The sequence below is a fragment of the Rana temporaria genome, chromosome 1 (genome assembly GCF_905171775.1).
Source record: "Rana temporaria chromosome 1, aRanTem1.1, whole genome shotgun sequence".
NCBI classification, from domain to species: Eukaryota; Metazoa; Chordata; class Amphibia; order Anura; family Ranidae; genus Rana; species Rana temporaria.
The window spans coordinates 356,110,287-356,129,956 of record NC_053489.1 but is presented as its reverse complement, the minus strand read 5'-3'; the positions used below and the strand labels follow the sequence as shown (position 1 = coordinate 356,129,956).

The 19,670-nt window shown below is 48.2% G+C and overlaps 1 protein-coding gene across 4 annotated transcripts in view; it reads left to right on the top strand.

The window, feature by feature from the left end:
• KCNN1 (potassium calcium-activated channel subfamily N member 1) overlaps nucleotides 1-19,670 on the top strand; it is a 237,724-nt gene that overhangs the window by 206,843 nt on the left and 11,211 nt on the right. For all 4 annotated transcript variants that reach the window (XM_040321348.1, XM_040321355.1, XM_040321353.1 and 1 more), the window contains one exon: nucleotides 255-324. In XM_040321348.1, the coding sequence (XP_040177282.1) occupies nucleotides 255-324 (70 nt within the window). The remainder of the gene's footprint in view (nucleotides 1-254; nucleotides 325-19,670) is intronic.

Below are 19,670 nucleotides of genomic sequence, written 5' to 3'. Positions count from 1 at the left end.
TTTTCAATTAACTTTGCATGATCTAATGCATAAAGAATCTTAACCCTGACAGCACTGAACTGTCCTATGTTTTAGGCTATGTGAAGGTGCTGCAGGGGATGGTGTTATATTTCAGCTTCAGTTGTTTTGGCCTTGGTTTTCATTTCTTTTTTTTGTGAAGAAAGAAAAGACATTGGTTGCTTTGCATGTGTCATGGAACAGTTTTTTCAAATACTGGTCTGCCATTGTGAAAGTAACCATTCTGTCATTTGCAGGTTACGCAGTGTGAAAATGGAACAGAGAAAGCTCAATGATCAGGCCAACACTTTGGTGGATTTAGCAAAGGTGAGCAGATTAGTGGCCTTTATTTCCATACGAGTTTCATTTGAAATATGCCTACCAACATTACGAAGCCTAGCTCAATGGTAAGGTTATTTATGCTGTTATAGGCCCCTATTTATGCTGTTATAGGCCCCAAGGTAATGGTCTGCTCTCTCCTCCTATATACATTTTCACTGTTAGTACAATTCATGCAGCATAAAGAAAATAGCTTTTTTGCCTTTACTTGACTGATTCTAATTCACTAAGCTCTTGGTAAAATTCCCTGCAGGGTGTAACTTCCCTTCCTTTTGTAAATCAACCCTATACATTTCAAAGGACATGCACATATTTTATATAATTTAAAAGACATCAGATATAGGAACTGGAGGGATTGCAGTGCCAGGTCAAATACTTGCTGTAAAACCTCTAGGACATAGACAGGAGGCAGTGAGGTTGGGAACACCTGAATCTCATATTAACATGGTTTAGGAGATGATTTTCCTGGAACAGCATTATCGGTAATAAGGAGATTTTAGCAGGGAAGCTGCACGGTGCACTTTAGCAAAGGCTAAATGAAATCATAAGCCCTAAACAGGTGCCATGTATTACATTTTAATGTTTGGTATTGACTAGAATTTAGTTTAAAGTGATTCTCTAGGCAAAAACGTTATTTTTTATTTTTGTAGACTAGGGAAGGGTTAGACTCTCTAGTAAGTTTTTACTGCTCTTTCTTTGCCATTTGGCAGATTCACCCCTCTATTTGCACTGATGACCATTGTGACAGGGTTAGACACAGGCAGGGGTGGTGAGGGGGTTAAACACAGGCAGGGGGTGGTAGGGAGGGGGTTAGACACAGGCAGGGGTGGTAGGGGGGTTTAGACACAGGCAGGGGTGGTAGGGAGGGGGGTTAGACACAGGCAGGGGTGGGAGGAAGGGGGTTAGACACAGGCATGGGTGGTAGGGGGTTAGACACAGGAAGCGGTGGTAGGGAGGGGGTTAGACACTGGCATGGGGGTTAAAAACAGGCAGGGGTGGTAGGGAGAGCGTTAGACAAAGGCAGAGGTGGTAGGGAGGGGTTAGACACAGGCATGGGGGTTAAAAACAGGCAGGGGTGGTAGGGAGGGGGTTAGACACTGGCAGGGGTGGTAGGGAGAGCGTTAGACAAAGGCATGGGTGGTAAGGAGGGGTTAGACACAGGCAGGGGGGGTAAAAACAGGCAGGGGTGGTAGGGAGGGGGTTAGACATGGCCGGGGGGTAGGGAGGGGGTTAGACACAGGCGGGGGGTAGGGAGGGGGTTTATGCATAGGAAGGGGTGGTAGGCAGGGGGTTAGGCATAGGAAGGGGTGGTAGGGAGGGGGTTAGACACAGGCGGGAGTGGTAGGGGTGTGACGGTATTGGTATGATATCCCCGTCAAAGATTCCCTTCTTCCATAAGAACATCACCCAATATTCCACTAGGAGGAATATTCCTGAGATCGCCCATTAAGCCACACATTAGTCCAGGCTTACTGCTAGAACAAGACAGACTTTAATGTTATAACACACAGCTTATATGTAAATTCCAAAACTGTTACAATGACAAATCTCCGCCCACTCACACTGGGGCTTCCATACAGATGATTAGGCAGACACGACTGAGCCGATTCTGAAAACACATTTTCTTTAGACAATGACATAAATGACGCTGATTACTAGTTGTACTGAATACATTAACCTCTTGACCACTGGGCACTTAAACCCCCTTCCTGACCAGACCAATTTTCAGCTTTCGGTGCTCTCACAATTTGAATGACAATTACTCCGTCATACAACATTGTACCCATTTGAAATTTTTGTCCTTTTTTTCACACAAATAGAGCTTTCTTTTGGTGGTATTAGATCACCTCTGGGTTTTTTATTTTTTGCGCTATAAAAGAAAAACGACCGAAAATTCTGTAAAAAAAAAAAAAATAACTTGTTTCTGTCATATTAGCAGGTTATTTCTCACACACAGCATATGCATACCACGAATGACACCCCAAAACACATTCTGCTATTCCTCCCGAGTATGGCGATACCCCATGTGTGCAACTTTTACACAGCGTGGCCACATACAGAGGCCCAACATGCAGGGAGCGCCATCAGGCGTTCTGGAGCACCCAGGCCAATTCTGACATTTCTCTCCTACATGGAAAAATCACAATTTATTTGCTAGAAAATTACATAGAACCCCAAAACATTATATATGCGGAGTATTGGGGTATTGCGGAGTATTTGGGTATTGCAGAGTATTGGGGTATTGGGGGTATTGCAGAGTATTGGGGTATTGCAGAGTATTGGGGTATTGCGGAGTATTGGGGTATTGCGGAGTATTGGGGTATTGCAGAGTATTGGGGTATTGCAGAGTATTGGGGTATTGCAGAGTATCGCGCAGGGTATTGGGGTATTGCAGAGTATTGCGCAGGGTATTGGGGTATTGCAGCGTATCGGGGTATTGCAGAGTATCGGGGTATTGCAGAGTATCGGGGTATTGCAGAGTATCGGGGTATGGCAGAGTATCGGGGTATGGCAGATTATCGGGGTATGGCAGAGTATCGGGGTATGGCAGAGTATCGGGGTATGGCAGAGTATCGGGGTATGGCAGAGTAACGGGGTATGGCAGAGTATTGCGCAGGGAGGGATGGCAGAGTAACGGGGTATGGCAGAGTATTGCGCAGGGAGGGATGGCAGAGTAACGGGGTATGGCAGAGTATTGCGCAGGGAGGGATGGCAGAGTAACGGGGTATGGCAGAGTATTGCGCAGGGAGGGATGGCAGAGTAATGGGGTATGGCAGAGTATTGCGCAGGGAGGGATGGCAGAGTAACGGGGTATGGCAGAGTATTGCGCAGGGAGGGATGGCAGAGTATGGGGTATGGCAGAGTATTGCGCAGGGAGGGATGGCAGAGTATGGGGTATGGCAGAGTATTGCGCAGGGAGGGATGGCAGAGTATGGGGTATGGCAGAGTATTGCGCAGGGAGGGATGGCAGAGTATGGGGTATGGCAGAGTATTGCGCAGGGAGGGATGGCAGAGTATTGATGGTACTGCAGAGTATTGCGCAGGGAGGGATGGCAGAGTATGGGGTATGGCAGAGTATTGCGCAGGGAGGGATGGCAGAGTATTGATGGTACTGCAGAGTATTGCGCAGGGAGGGATGGCAGAGTATGGTGTATGGCAGAGTATTGCGCAGGGAGGGATGGCAGAGTATTGATGGTACTGCAGAGTATTGCGCAGGGAGGGATGGCAGAGTATTGATGGTACTGCAGAGTATTGATGGTACTGCAGAGTATTGCGCAGGGAGGGATGGCTGGATCTGTGACTGCAGTTGTCACAGATCCAGCCCACAGCAGCTGCTGACACCCCGCGCTCCCCCCCTCCTCTCCTCTCCTCTCGCACTGTACCGAACGGTACAGAGAGGAGAGGGAGGAACCGGCGTCATCAAATGAGGCCGGTTTGTTTACAAGTGATCGCTCCGTCATTTGACGGAGCGATCACGTGGTAAACAGCCGCGATTCGCGGCAATTTACCGTGATCCGTGATGCGCCGGGTCTTCTAGACCCGGCGAGCACGGACACTTCCGCGAGCGCGCCCCAGGGGACGCGCAAACGCGGAAGTGCACGAGGACGTCCCAGGGACGTCCTGTCACAGTAACTCGACCGCGCTGTAGCAGTATTTTTGCTATAGCGCGGTCGGCAAGAGGTTAACTAGACAGCTCGACCCCGCATATAGAGAGATAATTACCACAATGGAGCAATCAGAATAATTAACACAAGCCACTTAAACACAGATCTCCTTCACACAACACAATAGATCAATTAACCTTAAGAAATAGTGAGGGGACATTAGCACTTCAATAACCTGTTAGCCGAGGACAGAATCACACAGGGCTAGCAGGGAGAATTAAACTGAGACATATAGGCAATTGCATCACAATGGCCCCCCTTTTTCTCCCTGCTCCGGCAAACCCGGTTGGACCTTCCCTGGTCCAGTAGGGTTGACGGGTTCAGAGCTTTTAGTCCGAGGTTAACTCTGTTTGGCGTGACTGACCTCCCTTGGCAACTGCTTCAGACTCAGGTATGCCACCGGGTCGTCAGATCACACGCCGGTCAGTCCCCAAGTCTTTGTGCGATCTGCAAAGTCACCAGAAGTCAGTGTGAAGACGGCGAATGGGTCTGTGCGCCGCCGTATAGGTGTCCCGCTATGGGAGGGGCAGGTTATGGCTCTGAAGTGACAATCACAGGAGATTCATAAAAAAAAAGAAAAAGTTATATTCGTTGACATGCTGTAGCACCGGTGCTCAGAGTTCGGGGGGGGGGGAATCAGGGCCCCATAGGGTCAGCCACCCTCTGCTTCCTCCGCAGCCGCCAGTTCTCCTCTTTGAGCTTCTCCAGCTCCATCTCCAGTTCATGGAGCCTGGGGGGGTCAGCCTGCTGTGACCTCAGGTGGTTGTTCTCCTCCTCCATGCGGCTTATGCACTCTTTCAGCTCTATGTACTCACGGATCAGCTCCTGCTTGCTCATGTCCTGCAGGCTCTCCACGTGGTCCTTCATCATCAGGAACTGGGTGGTGGTGTAAGGGGCCACCGGTGGCCCCTTGGCGAACATCTCGGCCCGCATCTGGGACGCCCGCTGCGACTCCCTCTCCTCCAGTCGCTTCTTATCCTCCCAGGTCAGCTTGTTATACGGCTTCCACGACCTCTTCTTCTTGGGGGGTAGCCGGCAGTGCCTCTTTCTGCCCAGCTCCCTCCAGGGCCCCTCCGACTCAGGGCTGTCGCCCATGACCAGCTGACAATGGTGTTCCCTGTTGTCCGTAATAACAGATTGTACCGTGAGGACTTCGTAAAGGGTGTCCAATGGTTCTTCCTGACCCAGCTCCTGGAGATCCCAAGCCAAATCTACACAATGGGCTGCTGCTGGTGGGCGGTACCCAGGTTGAGACCAATTTGACCTGGTGTTGTCATTCATGGGGCAATTCTGCTTGAAGTGACCCAGCTGTTTGCACCGGAAGCAGCGTTGTTCGTTGTCCTCCTGGCGTGGATAGCGAGGGCTAGATGTCATTGGTCTGTTAGGAGGTTGGTATCTAGCGGCTGGTGGGTGTGAGGGCGCCGTTGGTCATGGAGGTTGTACCCGTGGTGTGACCTGGTTTGTCTTGCGAGTATCCGCATATTCATCCGCCAACTTCGCGGCCTCTGGTAGAGTCATGGGCCTGCGATCTCTCACCCAATCTTTGACATCTGTCTGGATGATATTGTAAAATTGCTCCAGGAGCATTAGTTGCAAAATGTCCTCTGCGGTGGTGGCCTGGCTGCTGTTAACCCAGTTAGAGGCCGACAGGGATAACTGGCATGCCCATTCCGCGTAAGAGTCTTCCGTGGTTTTGCGTGAGTCCCTGAACTTCTGTCGGTGGGACTCTGGGGTTACTGCATAACGAGCCAGGAGCGCTTCTTTAACCCTGGCGTAGCTATGGATATCCTGATCTGGCACGGTCCGGAAAGCATCAGAAGCTTTGCCTGACAGTTTGCCTGACAATATTGCAACCCAGTCTCCTCTAGCTATTCGGTGCAGGTTACATTGTCGCTCAAAATCTGCCAGGTAGTTATCAATCTCACAGTCCTTTTCATCAAAAGCTTTAAAAGCGCTAAACGGAATCTTCCTTGCGTCTGCTGTGCTGTACTCACTGTTTGGAGAATGTGCGGCTGCTTGTCGGACTGCTGCCAGTTTTAACTGTAGCTCTGCGTCTCTTATTTATTTATCCTTCTGTAGTTCTGCATCTCTTATTTCTTTAGCCTTCTGTAGCTCTGCGTTTACTAACAGGTCCATCACTTTCAGCACCACATCCGCCGTTGGGTTCGGACCGAACCATGCTAGCTTCTCTCTCATTAGCTTGTTGGCTGGCGATTCCTCCTCCTGAATCACTGGTGTCTCCATCTCTTGTACTGCTGGCGTTGCTGCAATCCCGTCCTCCTGGTCTAGCTCCATTGATTCTGCTATGACGACCCGCTTGGTTTTGTTGCTAGCAATCCTTCCACGAACTTCCAGTAGTTCTTTCAGTGTCTGCTTGGAATCCGGGTGTAAAGGAGAGTAGAAGGGAAAATCCCACTGCTGCCAACCAATTGTGACGGTATTGGTATGATATCCCCGTCAAAGATTCCCTTCTTCCATAAGAACATCACCCAATATTCCACTAGGAGGAATATTCCTGAGATCGCCCATTAAGCCACACATTAGTCCAGGCTTACTGCTAGAACAAGACAGACTTTAATGTTATAACACACAGCTTATATGTAATTTCCAAAACTGTTACAATGACAAATCTCCGCCCCCTCACACTGGGGCTTCCATACAGATGATTAGGCAGACACGACGGAGCCGATTCTGAAAACACATTTTCTTTAGACAATGACATAAATGACGCTGATTACTAGTTGTACTGAATACATTAACTAGACAGCTCGACCCCGCATATAGAGAGATAATTACCACAATGGAGCAATCAGAATAATTAACACAAGCCACTTAAACACAGATCTCCTTCACACAACACAATAGATCAATTAACCTTAAGAAATAGTGAGGGGACATTAGCACTTCAATAACCTGTTAGCCGAGGACAGAATCACACAGGGCTAGCAGGGAGAATTAAACTGAGACATATAGGCAATTGCATCACAAGGGGGTTACACACAAACAATTCTCCTGCGCTCTGGTGCTTCTTGCTATAGGACAACGGGATCCAATTACAGGGTAAATTCAATGGTCTTGCAGCCATCCTCTGAATCATGGGAATTCATAGAGCTAAAAAAAGAAAAGAAAAAGGAGGGCGCACCGACCTAGTGTGATACCGTTTGAAAAGGATTTTATTGAATATATTAAAACAATGGTCATACTCACAAAATGAGTTGTAAACAGCGCTTAACAGATGATAAAACTGGTACACAGCATCACTAAACGAACACGATGACAGTATGGATCAGATGATAACAGACCGGCAATATGGCTGACGCGTTTCAAAGGCAAACCTCTTTCATCAGAGCATTGGTGGTCCGTGGTTGCTCCCTCATACAGGAGCTCTCAAATATTTATACGAGTGAGCATGTGCAGAGAGGCTCAATCACAGGCCAGCCCCAATCTGCTAATCCCGCCCATCTCCCTCCTGACCAATCCTGTCCTGTGGGGTGTGGCTAATGAATATCCCCACTTGTGTGTGGGGATATTGTGTACATCTATGCATATCCATATAAATGCTCTCCATATCAAGGCATATAAAGTTAATAGGGCTGGCCCTTGAGATATACTTACATTAATTTCTTCTTAGTGGGGATATTCATTAGCCACACCCCACAGGACAGGATTGGTCAGGAGGGAGATGCGCGTGGATACCGAGGCAATTTGCCGTAATTTGCCTATTGGATACAGCTAGGATTGTCCCTCCCTACCTTTTATTACCCTTATCAGAACGCGAACGATTATGTATATAGTACTAATACTAATACTAATACTTAGTTTCAGGGTCATCTGCGGTACAGCACAGCAGCTTACAAACTTATCACTTCTATGCAATATTTACCCCCTCCCTTTTACAAAACCGGTATGATAACACGTGTGTAAGTTTTGCATCCTTAATGAAGACACTAAACAGGTTTGTAGTTTGGAAGATTGCTCTCCGTATGCAATGTCTCTTTAAGTAGCAGGATCCTTGTACTAATGGTAGCAACACTCTTGGCCTGATACACTGTAATGACCCTGACTGACTAACTACAGGCCTAATCTTTAGGCGCCAAACATCACTAGGCTGTGCGTGCACGATATTACTGACCCGGGTCTTGAACTGTAGCCGATGATGTCTTCCAACCGATTAACGAAAGTCCTTTCAGCAAACATGAGGTACTGCAGGTGAAGTAGTTATCCGTTTCTCAGCTCCTATCAGCCTTCCTGAAAAACGATCCCTTTTCCCTCCGGACAGGCTCTGTACTGAACGGTGATTACTCAGCTGCCGTTCCTGAAGCTCTAGGACGCACGGGTCCCCCCTGGATGCGAACAGATTAAATTTTCACACAGTTCCACAAAACATGTCTGCTCTAACTGCTTCCTGATTCCAGCTTCTCCAGCTCAGCTCCACCTCCTCTAAATAAGCAAGAGCTTTCAGTCTGTAGAAACAGCGGCCTCTTGTGGTCAAAACCCAGAATGACAATTATACACAAAGAGTGAACAATAAAACTCAGAATGGCAATTATACACAAAGAGTGAACAATGGGAACTGCTTCACAATCTCACATGCCACCCCACTAGAAGTTGTCGTACTCGGCAACTTTCCCCATATAAACTCATCCTGGGCATAGCGCTGTGGGGGCACACCAGAATTGGGCCTTGTTGACCTTCTTAGAGAAAGGGACTCAGAAGTACTGGGGACATCAGGCATATCTGTCAGGGGAGGAGCTACTACTGGTTTAGCACTCTCTCTGGGTGGCAAACCTGCTTCAGCCGAGGCCTTGTTGGGTACCTGGGCAGGAAAAACCCACCATTTCTCATCCTCCTCCTCTGTACTCTGAGCGTGAGAAGGCATCTCCTCCACACACACTGGTTCGTCAAAATTACAACATCTTAACATATTACGGTGCAAGTTTCAGGAGGGTCCCCCAGTCCCCACTGGCTCTACCTCATAAACTGGAATGGCAGGATCTACCCTCCCTTTCACTGCGTATGGGACTGCCTCCCACCGCCCATCCAACTTCTCAGATGGCCATTTGGCTTTGACCATGACCCTATCACCTGGGGCATACCCATCCCTCTGCACTGGTCTCGGGTTGGGGTGTACCACTTGCCCCAGGCGCTCCCCTACAACCTTGTGGATAGTTCTCAGCCGGCGGCGGTGTTCTTGCACCCATGCGGTGGTAGTTCTTGGTGGTGGCTCCATCGGGTTGGGCATGTGAAGGTCTTCAATCTTCCGTCCAGCTTTCCGTCTGCAGCATCTGGAGCAAGGTGCGGTTAAAGCCAATCTGCACATAATCAATCATCAGAAGCTCCAGGGGCGCTGAGGTCCGGATGGTCTGGACAGGGGCCCGCTGTTCAGTACTCTTACTCAACCCGCAGGGTCGACACTTAAGACATGCCTTGGCCACCATGTCAGCCAGATCTGGACAATAAACCAGCCGTTGGAGCCACTTGAACGTTTTGTCGCTCCCAAAATGGGCTCCCCTTTCATGGGCTTCCCTGGCGGCTTCCGGTCCCAATGACATGGGGATGACAATCTGTTGTCGGTATTGCAGCTCTGTCTGTAAGCATATGGTCTGGCACAGGAGTCCCTGGGTAATGGTCAACTTATCCCACTGTCTCAACAACTTTTGGCCCTCTGGGGTCAGTCTGGCTCGCTCTTCTGGCCGTGGCCAGATCTTAGCCCAAACCCATTCCTTCACTTTCCACAAGTCCGGGCAGCCATTCTGGATTCTCTCCCAATCGGCCAATGTCTTTCCCAGCACCAGGGACATCCCGGACGCCACCCCACATGAATGTGCCACGTCCTGGAACAGGGGTAATCGACCAAGGTCAGGCGTTTCAGTGTCTTCCAGCTCCTCGTTGGTACTCTGATCCGACAACCCTACAGGGACTCGGAAAAGAGTGCATCAGCGTTGCTGTTCTCCCTACCTGACCGAAAATTGATGCGGTATTGGTACTTAGAAAGGCGAGCCATCCACCTCTGTTCAAGCGCATCCAGTTTGGCATTCTCCAGATGTGCTAACGGGTTGTTGTCTGTCATCACGGTCACCTCTGCACCTGTCGGGTACTCCGCAAATCTTTCGGCCCACACCAGCGCCAGTAATTCCAATTTAAAGGAGCTGTAGTTGTCAGGGTTGTGCTCTGATTCCCGGCTTCCATAGGCAATGACCCTCTCACGTCCATCCTGGACTTGGGATAACACGGCCCACAGACCCCGGCAGTGCCCCTTAATAATTCGTTTAACGAGCCCACCAAATGAGCAAATTTGGGTATGAACCTCCGGTAATAACCGGCCAGTCCCATGAATGCCCGCACCTCTCTCAGTGTCCGCGGTTGGGGCCACTTCTGGACGGCCTCCACCTTACTTGGGGCCGGCTTTACCCCCTCCTGGGTGACTACATGTCCCAAATAGTCGATCTGTTGCCGAAACAGTTGTCACTTCTTGGGCTTGATCTTGAGCCCATGGTCTCGTAGCCGTCCTAGGACCTGTCGCAGCTTCTGGAGGTGGTCTTCAAAGGAGGCCCCAAACACTACAATGTCGTCCAGGTATATCAATACCAACTCAAAGTCCTCATCATGTCACGAAAATGCCTCTTGAAATTCCCAGAGGGTGTCTTCCAGCAACTTTTGTTGTCCGGGAGTCAGAGTCTTGCAGTCCACCCCCATTCGGTCCATGATCACTCGACCATTCCACTCCATCGTCGGGACCTCCCTTTGTTGAACCTCTATAGCATAGGTCCAGGCTGATCTCCTATCAGGCTGTAGCGTGAAACTCCGTCGTCGAGAGACATCCCCTTCGGACACATAGACTTTGGCCAGCAGGGTGTTTCCGGGAATGGTCAGCTCACCGTCTTCAACATTGAGGCAGCGTACAGGCACACACCCGTCTTTCACAATAGTGAGGGTCCGGGCTACCAGTGGGCGAGTCTGTGTTTCCTCTTGATAAGAGGGCTCAATCAGGACCTCCATTCCATTCAGTCGTCGTCCAGCCCTCACCGGCAGCATCAAGATTCGCTCTTGTCGAGGTGGAATCTTCACCGGGGTCCTCCGCGGCACCTTCACGTCTCCAATGGGCCGACCGGACATGTTACTCTTTTGCAGACTACAGCTCCTCACCATCTGTTGTAAAACTTTCTGGGTTGGCCGGTGTGTTGTGGCCCGTTGCCAATACTTCGGCCCTTATTTGGCATAGAGTTGATGGTCTAGATCCCTCAGTACATTCATACCTAGGGTCACGTCCATTCCATCCCAAGACGGATGGTCCACCAGCACGACCCCCTTCTTGCCGATGTCTTGCCCAAACAATTGGACCTGCATCCATACTATCCCTCGGACGTCCATCTCTCGGTTATCGGCAGCCGTCAGCCTGATGACACTCCCGTCTTTCGGGCTCCATCACATGCTGGAAGTGCCTTTCGAAGAACTCCAGGGGAATAAGGGTGCACTCTGACCCTGTATCAACTAAGCAGCGTACCTTCTGGCCTTCCAACTCGGCTTCCATAACAGGGCTGCTGGCATACAGGTCATGTTCCTCACGCATAGGGGCTAGCTTCTGGTGTACCGCCACAGTACGCCCAGCTATTGCAGCGGTCGGAAGTTTAACGCCAGCTCGGATTTCATTTGTTCTGGGCACTCTCTGGCTATATGGCCGTACTGTCGACAAGCCCAACAGAGGGGTCCTCTTTTGACGTGCCCCCGCACCTGAGTTATCCTGGATGGAGTGATGTGGTGTACTGGGGTCATTTCCAGGGGCCAGGACGATCCTGACTTTATCTGGGACACTTCCAGCCGGAGTTCTTTCAATTCTGTCCGCAGGGCCTGGATCCTTTAAGAAATCAGAGTCTTTAGATGCAGACTAACGTCCCTGTAGCATGGGTGCTACTCACTACTCTCGCTGTCACAGGCATGTGCTCTTCCTCTCTCTCCAGGGCGGCTAGGTAGACACTGTAGAATGTCATGTTGGCCGCCGTCCGGGTCATCTCTTGCAGCTTGTCCTGTAAGAACTTGTTGGAGAGCCCTACTATGAACTGATCCCTTAGTAGCCGGTCTACTTCCCGGAAGGCTTCCATGGCCTCTGGGTCCCGCCGCTGTATTTCATTGAGTGTCTCCTGTAAGGCATTAGAGTACTGCATCAGGGTCTCACCCTGTAATGACCCTGCTCTCTGAATTTATTAATAGGTCTGGATCTCAGCTGCGGAGGCTTATCAGGTCTGAACCACCAATTAACTCTCAAAACTGAACTGAGAATTTGGGGTTAGGTCATCATATCCTCCATGGGAGACCAAACATGAATAGGGGACAGCTTATTACTTCATAAGCTTATCGTGTGAAAATAAACTATATAGACAGTCTCTAGAGTAGAGAATAGTCTCTATAAGAATATGTTATAGCAGTGCTATTTAAGTAGCGTGGTCTCAGGTTAGTATAGTTAGTAATGTATGATTGATTCAGTATGCCAAGTTGTTACCATAAGACACAGTTCATCTCACAATGGTATATACATTGCATGTATAGTGGTGAGTCATGTATATACAGTCCCTTGAAACAGTGAGCAGATAGTAGGCTATGACAGATTGTATACTGATGACAAGATACTTGCGGTTCTGTTGTTTATGAGGTGGTTGAATAGTGGGAGTACACTCAGATCCTTATCCAGGAATCACCAGGCTGTTGGAAGCTGAATATCCAGGCAATGATGCGGATGCAGAGGTGCTGAGTTGATATCAGGACTGTCAGAGTATACAGGATGGTGAGTCCAAGCTTCTGCAGAGTTGGTGCGAGATGACCTCCAGGAGTCACAGGCTTTAACTGTGCCAGGGTTTGTTGGGAAGGGTTCTGCGGTCCCAGATGGCGGCAGGGGTCCAACGACAATATCGGAACACCCTGCCGACATCTCTGGCAGTTTAAATAGCCCCGAATTCGCGGGGGAAAAGCGCAGCTCCACGATGGGTCGCACTTCCGCGTTCCAGCGTGAAGCGCAAACGTCCGCACACCGGAAGTGACGCAGACGGAGCGCGACTGCTTGAATTAGATAGGGGCGCGCTCGATCTGCCTAGGATAACGGCAGAGGCGTTACATACTCCCCTCCTCAAGGGGGCACCTCCAGTGCTCCCAGTAGGAGATGGTCGATTAGGATACCTGTGGTGAAATTGTCTGATGAGTCGGGGAGCATGAATGTGTGAGGAATCCTCCCAGGAGTCATCGAGATGACTGTAGCCTTGCCAGCGTATCAAATATTGAAGAGAAGAACCCCGTTTCCTTGAGTCAAGAATCTTCTCAACCTCATATTCAGTTTCACCGAGAACCTCGACTGGAGGAGGGGGATGTGGAATTCTGTTAGGGAATGGGTTGGATATGAAAGGTTTGATAAGTGACACATGAAATGAGGGATGTATCTTCCAATCCGGAGGTAGAAGTAGCTTAACAGCATTAGGGTTGATTACATGTGAAATTGGGAAGGGTCCAGTGAACTAACGTCCAAGTTTCTTTGAAGGTATCTTGAGGCGTAAATTTCGGGTGGATAGCCAGACTAAATCACCGACTTTGTACGTAGGGGGTACTGTTCTATGGGCGTCATAGTATCTTTTTTGTCTTAGTTGGGCAGTCTGAAGGTTGGAACGAATTATACCCAGCGTCTTCTTTAGAGTTGAAAGATAGTGTTCAACTGCGGGAACATTCTTTGGGAGAAAGGAAGATGGCAGACTGTTGGGATGGAACCCGTAGTTAGCGTAGAACGGTGAGAATCAGGAAGAAGAGCTGGTAGAATTATTATACGCAAACTCAGCGTGGGGGAGCAAATGAAACCAGTCGTCCTGTAGATGGGTGCAATAACAACGTAGGTATTGTTCAAGTGTCTGGTTGACATGTTCTGTTTGTCCATTTGTTTGAGGGTGGTAGGCAGTGGACATGCGGTGATCAATCTGTAAAGTGTCACAAAGAGCTCTCCAGAATTTGGAAACGAATTGAGAGCCACGGTCTGAAATGATTTGCAAGGGCAGACCATGGAGTTTAAGAACATGGCTAATAAAAGCATTTGCAGTCTCTAAAGATGTTGGCAATTTGTTTAAGGGAATGAAGTGAGCCATCTTTGTTAATAAGTCTACTGTGACCATGATGGTGTTCGCACCCTGCGACCTGGGAAGATCAACTATGAAATCCATCGAAATAACTTCCCAGGGTCTGTTAGGTATTGGGATGGAAGCTAGGAGACCGTAAGGAGGGATTCTTGAATGTTTGTTGGTGGCGCAAATTTCACAGGAGTTAACATAGTCATGAACTGTCTTCGCCAAATGAGGCCACCAGTAGTCTCTCTTAACAAGGTGAATGGTTTTACTGATTCCAAGATGACCAGCCAGTGGAGAGTCATGGAGTTGCTTGAGAAGAAGAAGTTGTAAGTTAGGTGGAATGTAAATTGTATTATTAAAGGTGAATACTCCGTCAGGTTGTCTTGTGAGCCCCTTGGGTAATTGGGAAGCATCATTGCAAGGAGGTTGAGTAAGCAACTGCCTAAAGGAGGTAGTAACCCCAATGAATCTGTTTGATGGAATAATGGAGAGTGGAGGAATTTCAGTAGTCTGATCTTCGCACATGCGGGACAAGGAGTCAGCCTTTATGTTTTGTGTACCCGGGCGGTAAGAGATATAGAAATTAAATCTATCAAAGAATAAGCTCCACCTAACTTGGCGAGCGGGCAAGGTCTTACAGGCTTTGAGGTGTTGTAAATTGCGATGATCTGTAAGGATAGTGATAGGGTGTGTAGTACCCTCTAGTAGATGTCTCCAGTTACTTAATGCATCCTTTATTGCGAGGAGTTCCTTTTCCCCAATGGGATAATTCTTTTCAGCTGGTGATAAAGTCCTTGAGTAGAAAGCTACTGGGTGCAAAGGCTCTGATAACGTGGCTCTTTGAGAGAGAACAGCTCCCAAGGGAAAATGTGAAGCATCAACCTCAAGTGTAAAGTGGTATAGTAGATTGGGTAGTTGAAGGATGGGAGCAGAGGTGTAACAGAGTTTGAGAGTTTCAAAGGAGTTTTGAGCTTCATTAGACCAAGTAAAAGGTGTCTTTATACTAGTTAAACTAGTCAGTGGTTTCACAATTGCTGAAAAATTCTTGATGAACTTTCTGTAGTAGTTTGAAAATCCAAGGAAACGCTGAAGAGCCTTCCTTGAATTGGGAACTGGCCAAGATAGGATGCACTCCACTTTGGAGCGATCCATCTGGATCCCTTTAGGAGTAATCAGATATCCTAGGAAGGAAATAGTTGACTGGCTGAAAACACACTTCTCAAGCTTGGCGTATAAGGAGTGTGTTCTGAGCCTAGCCAAGACCCAACGTAAATGTTTGGTGTGTTCTTCAGGAGTGTCAGAATAAATCAAAATGTCATCCAAGTAAACTACAACACAAATGTCGAGTAAGTCGCGGAAGATGCCGTTAATGAACCATTGAAAAGTTGCAGGTGCGTTACATAAACCAAATGGCATTACAGTGTACTCGTATAGGCCATACCGAGTCTTGAATGCGGTCTTCCATTCATCTCCTGGACGGATCCTTATCAAATTATAGGCTCCCCTGAGATCTAACTTTGTGAAGATTTTAGAGGTTTGGAGACGTTCGATGAGCTCTGGGATGAGCGGTAAAGGATATCGATTCTTTACAGTGATGCTGTTGAGAGATCGATAATCAATTATTGGCCGGAGTGAGCCATCTTTATTTTTGACAAAAAACATTGCTGCACTTGCAGGAGAAGTGGAAGGTCTAATGAACCCTTTCTTGAGGTTTTCATCAAGGTAAACCTTGAGATGTACAAGTTCTGGTTGAGATAACGGGTAAATACGTGCGGTCGGGATAGGACTGTCAGGAATAAGATCTACAGGGCAGTTATAAATCCGATGAGGAGGAAGTATGTCTGCGTTGGTCTTACTGAACACATCTGCAAAGTCTTGTAGATAAACTGGGAGAACAGTAAGAGAAGGTTCTATGAATGAGATAGTGTAGATAGGATAACAGGTTTCCTTACAATATGCAGAGTGAAGAGAGAGGGAATGGTTAAACCATTGAAAGCTAGGTTGGTGGAGTAGGAGCCAAGGTAAACCAAGGACAATTGGGAATAAAGGTGACGAAATAACGTCAAATACAAGGGTCTCTGTATGACCGATCCCACAGGTGACCAATAGGGGAGAAGTTTGAGAAAAGACTGGGCCAGAGGAGGAACTAGAACCATCAATAAAAGTGAGTGACAAAGGAGTTTGCTTAAACATACAAGGGATTTTATTAGATTCTACAATCTTTGAATCTATAAAGTTGCCACAGGCTCCGCTGTCGACCATAGCGTCAATGGTAATCCTTTCTTGATCCCACTGCAAAGTAAGGGTGATAAAAATATATTGATTAGTGGTAGTTCTATGTGAATTGAGTTTACTTATGTGGGAGAAATTACCTTCTGAATTCCTCTTGAGGAGTGGACAACTGGAGACTACGTGGTCTGGAGCTGAGCAGTATAAACATAAGTTGTTGAGTCTGCGGCGTTGTTTTTCTGCTGGGGATAGTGGTCCTTTAATTGCTCCAAGTTCCATTGGTACATCTTTAGGAGGTGATCTGGATCTCTTGGGAAGTGTAGGGAGATATATGTTAACTCGTTCAGCCTTCCTCTCGCAAAGGCGACGTCAATGGCAACAGAGAGATGCATGAGATCCTCTAAAGATGGCGGAAGTTGAACACGGGCAATTTCATCTTTCATTGCCTCAGATAAGCCTAAGCGAAATTGGTTCCGTAATGCAATATCTGACCACTGGGTCTCTCTGCACCAACATTTAAATTCAGATATATAATCTTCCACATGTCTTTTTCCCTGTTTGAGATTCCTGATCGAGTTCTCTGCAGTCAGCTGTTTATTGGGGTCCTCATAAAGCAAGGACATCTCTTCCAGGAAGGTGTCAAAAGCGCCCAGGAGGTCCCCATGCTCTTCCACATAAGCATCGGCCCAAATTCTGGGTTCGCCTTTAAGGTAGGAAATTAGGGTGAGAATTCTGATCCTATCAGAATAATAGGTGCGGGGGCGTAAATCAAACATCAGGCGGCATGAACTAATAAACTGACGAAAAATTTTCCTATCCCCGGAAAAGGTTTCTGGAGGGCAGACCTTAGGCTCAGGTCTCTCTCTGGCTTGTGCATAATTTTGGTTACGAAGGACATCATTCTCTAAACGTAGTTCGTTCATGGAGGTACTTAGGGTATCTACCCTCTGTGAAAGTCCCACTAGGTGATTAGTAAGCTCCGCTGGATCCATGTTTAAAAAGGTTCCGATATTATGTAATGACCCTGCTCTCTGAATTTATTAATAGGTCTGGATCTCAGCTGCGGAGGCTTATCAGGTCTGAACCACCAATTAACTCTCAAAACTGAACTGAGAATTTGGGGTTAGGTCATCATATCCTCCATGGGAGACCAAACATGAATAGGGGACAGCTTATTACTTCATAAGCTTATCGTGTGAAAATAAACTATATAGACAGTCTCTAGAGTAGAGAATAGTCTCTATAAGAATATGTTATAGCAGTGCTATTTAAGTAGCGTGGTCTCAGGTTAGTATAGTTAGTAATGTATGATTGATTCAGTATGCCAAGTTGTTACCATAAGACACAGTTCATCTCACAATGGTATATACATTGCATGTATAGTGGTGAGTCATGTATATACAGTCCCTTGAAACAGTGAGCAGATAGTAGGCTATGACAGATTGTATACTGATGACAAGATACTTGCGGTTCTGTTGTTTATGAGGTGGTTGAATAGTGGGAGTACACTCAGATCCTTATCCAGGAATCACCAGGCTGTTGGAAGCTGAATATCCAGGCAATGATGCGGATGCAGAGGTGCTGAGTTGATATCAGGACTGTCAGAGTATACAGGATGGTGAGTCCAAGCTTCTGCAGAGTTGGTGCGAGATGACCTCCAGGAGTCACAGGCTGTAACAGTGCCAGGGTTTGTTGGGAAGAGTTTTGCGGTCCCAGATGGCGGCAGGGGTCCAACGACAATATCAGAACACCCTGCCGACATCTCTGGCAGTTTAAATAGCCCAGAATTCGCGGGGAAAAGCGCAGCTCCACGCTGGGTCGCACTTCCGCGTTCCAGCGTGAAGCACAAACGTCCGCGCACCGGAAGTGACGCGGACGGAGCGCGGCTGCTTGAATTAGATAGGGGCGCGCTCGATCTGCCTAGGATAACGGCAGAGGCGTTACACACCCTCTCGCTGTGGTCGGTTGAAGAAGTGGCTTCGCAGCTGCACTACTTTAGCACGGCCCCCTAGTGCTCTCTCCAGCAGGGAGAATATTTTCTCTAGGGTGTCCCTCTCGGATTCGGGCCTTACCATCACTACCCGTCTGATTTCACCCTCAAGAGCTCCCAACGCAACCTCTGCCTGCAGCTCAGGGGTCAGGTTACACATTCTAACTGCACTCCGCACCCTTTCAGTCCAGTCCAGCATCGAGGAAGTGACGGAATACCCGCACACTACCTGATGAATCCATATACAGGAAGCGGCCAGTAACATAAAGTATTACTAAAGGTTCGCCTCCCCCTGACAGTGACTCAAGCTGGGCATCGCCGCTTAGTGAAGGATTGGCTCGGCTGCTCTAGTCGTGCAAAGGGAACTGAGTTCCTGCTGTGAAAAAAGTTCAGGAACTCCGATCCCACACGTTCCCGCAGGACTTGAGCCCTGGGCGCCAAACATCACTAGGCGGTGCGTGCACGATATTACTGACCCGGGTCTTGAACTGTAGCTGATGATGTCTTCCAACCGATTAACGAAAGTCCTTTCAGCAAACATGAGGTACTGCAGGTGAGGTAGTTCTCCGTTTCTCAGCTCCTATCAGCCTTCCTGAAAAATGATCCCTTTTTCCTCCGGACAGGCTCTGTACTGAACGGTGATTACTAAGCTGCCGTTCCTGAAGCTCTAGGATGCACGGTCCCCCCTGGATGCGAACAGATTCAATTTTCACACAGTTCCACAAAACATGTCTGCTCCAACTGCTTCCTGATTCCAGCTTCTCCAGCTCAGCTCCACCTCCTCTAAATAAGCAAGAGCTTTCAGTCTGTAGAAACAGCGGCCTCTTGTGGTCAAAACTCAGAATGACAATTATACACAAAGAGTGAACAACAAAACTCAGAATGGCAATTATACACAAAGAGTGAACAATGGGAACTGTTTCACAATCTCACATTTTATTATCTGTTAAGCACTGTTTACAACTCATTTTGTGAGTATGACCATTGTTTTAATATATTCAATAAAATCCTTTTCAAACGGTATCACACTAGGTCGGTGCGCCCTCCTTTTTCTTTTCCTGTGGTAGGGGGTTAGACACAGGCAGGGGTGGTAGGGAGGGGGTTACACAAAGGCAGGGGTGGTAGGGGGGTTAGACACAGGCAGGGGTGGTAGGGAGGGGATTAGACACAGGCAGGGGTGGTAGGGAGGCGGTTATACACAGACATGAGTGGTAGGGAGGAGGTTAGACACAGGCAGGGGTGGTAGGGATGGGGTTAGACACAGGCAGGGGTGGTTAGACACAGGCAGGGGTGGTGGAGATGTGATTAGTGGTGCTGGCACTTACTTTCTCCCAGTGTCAGCCGCACCTATAGCGA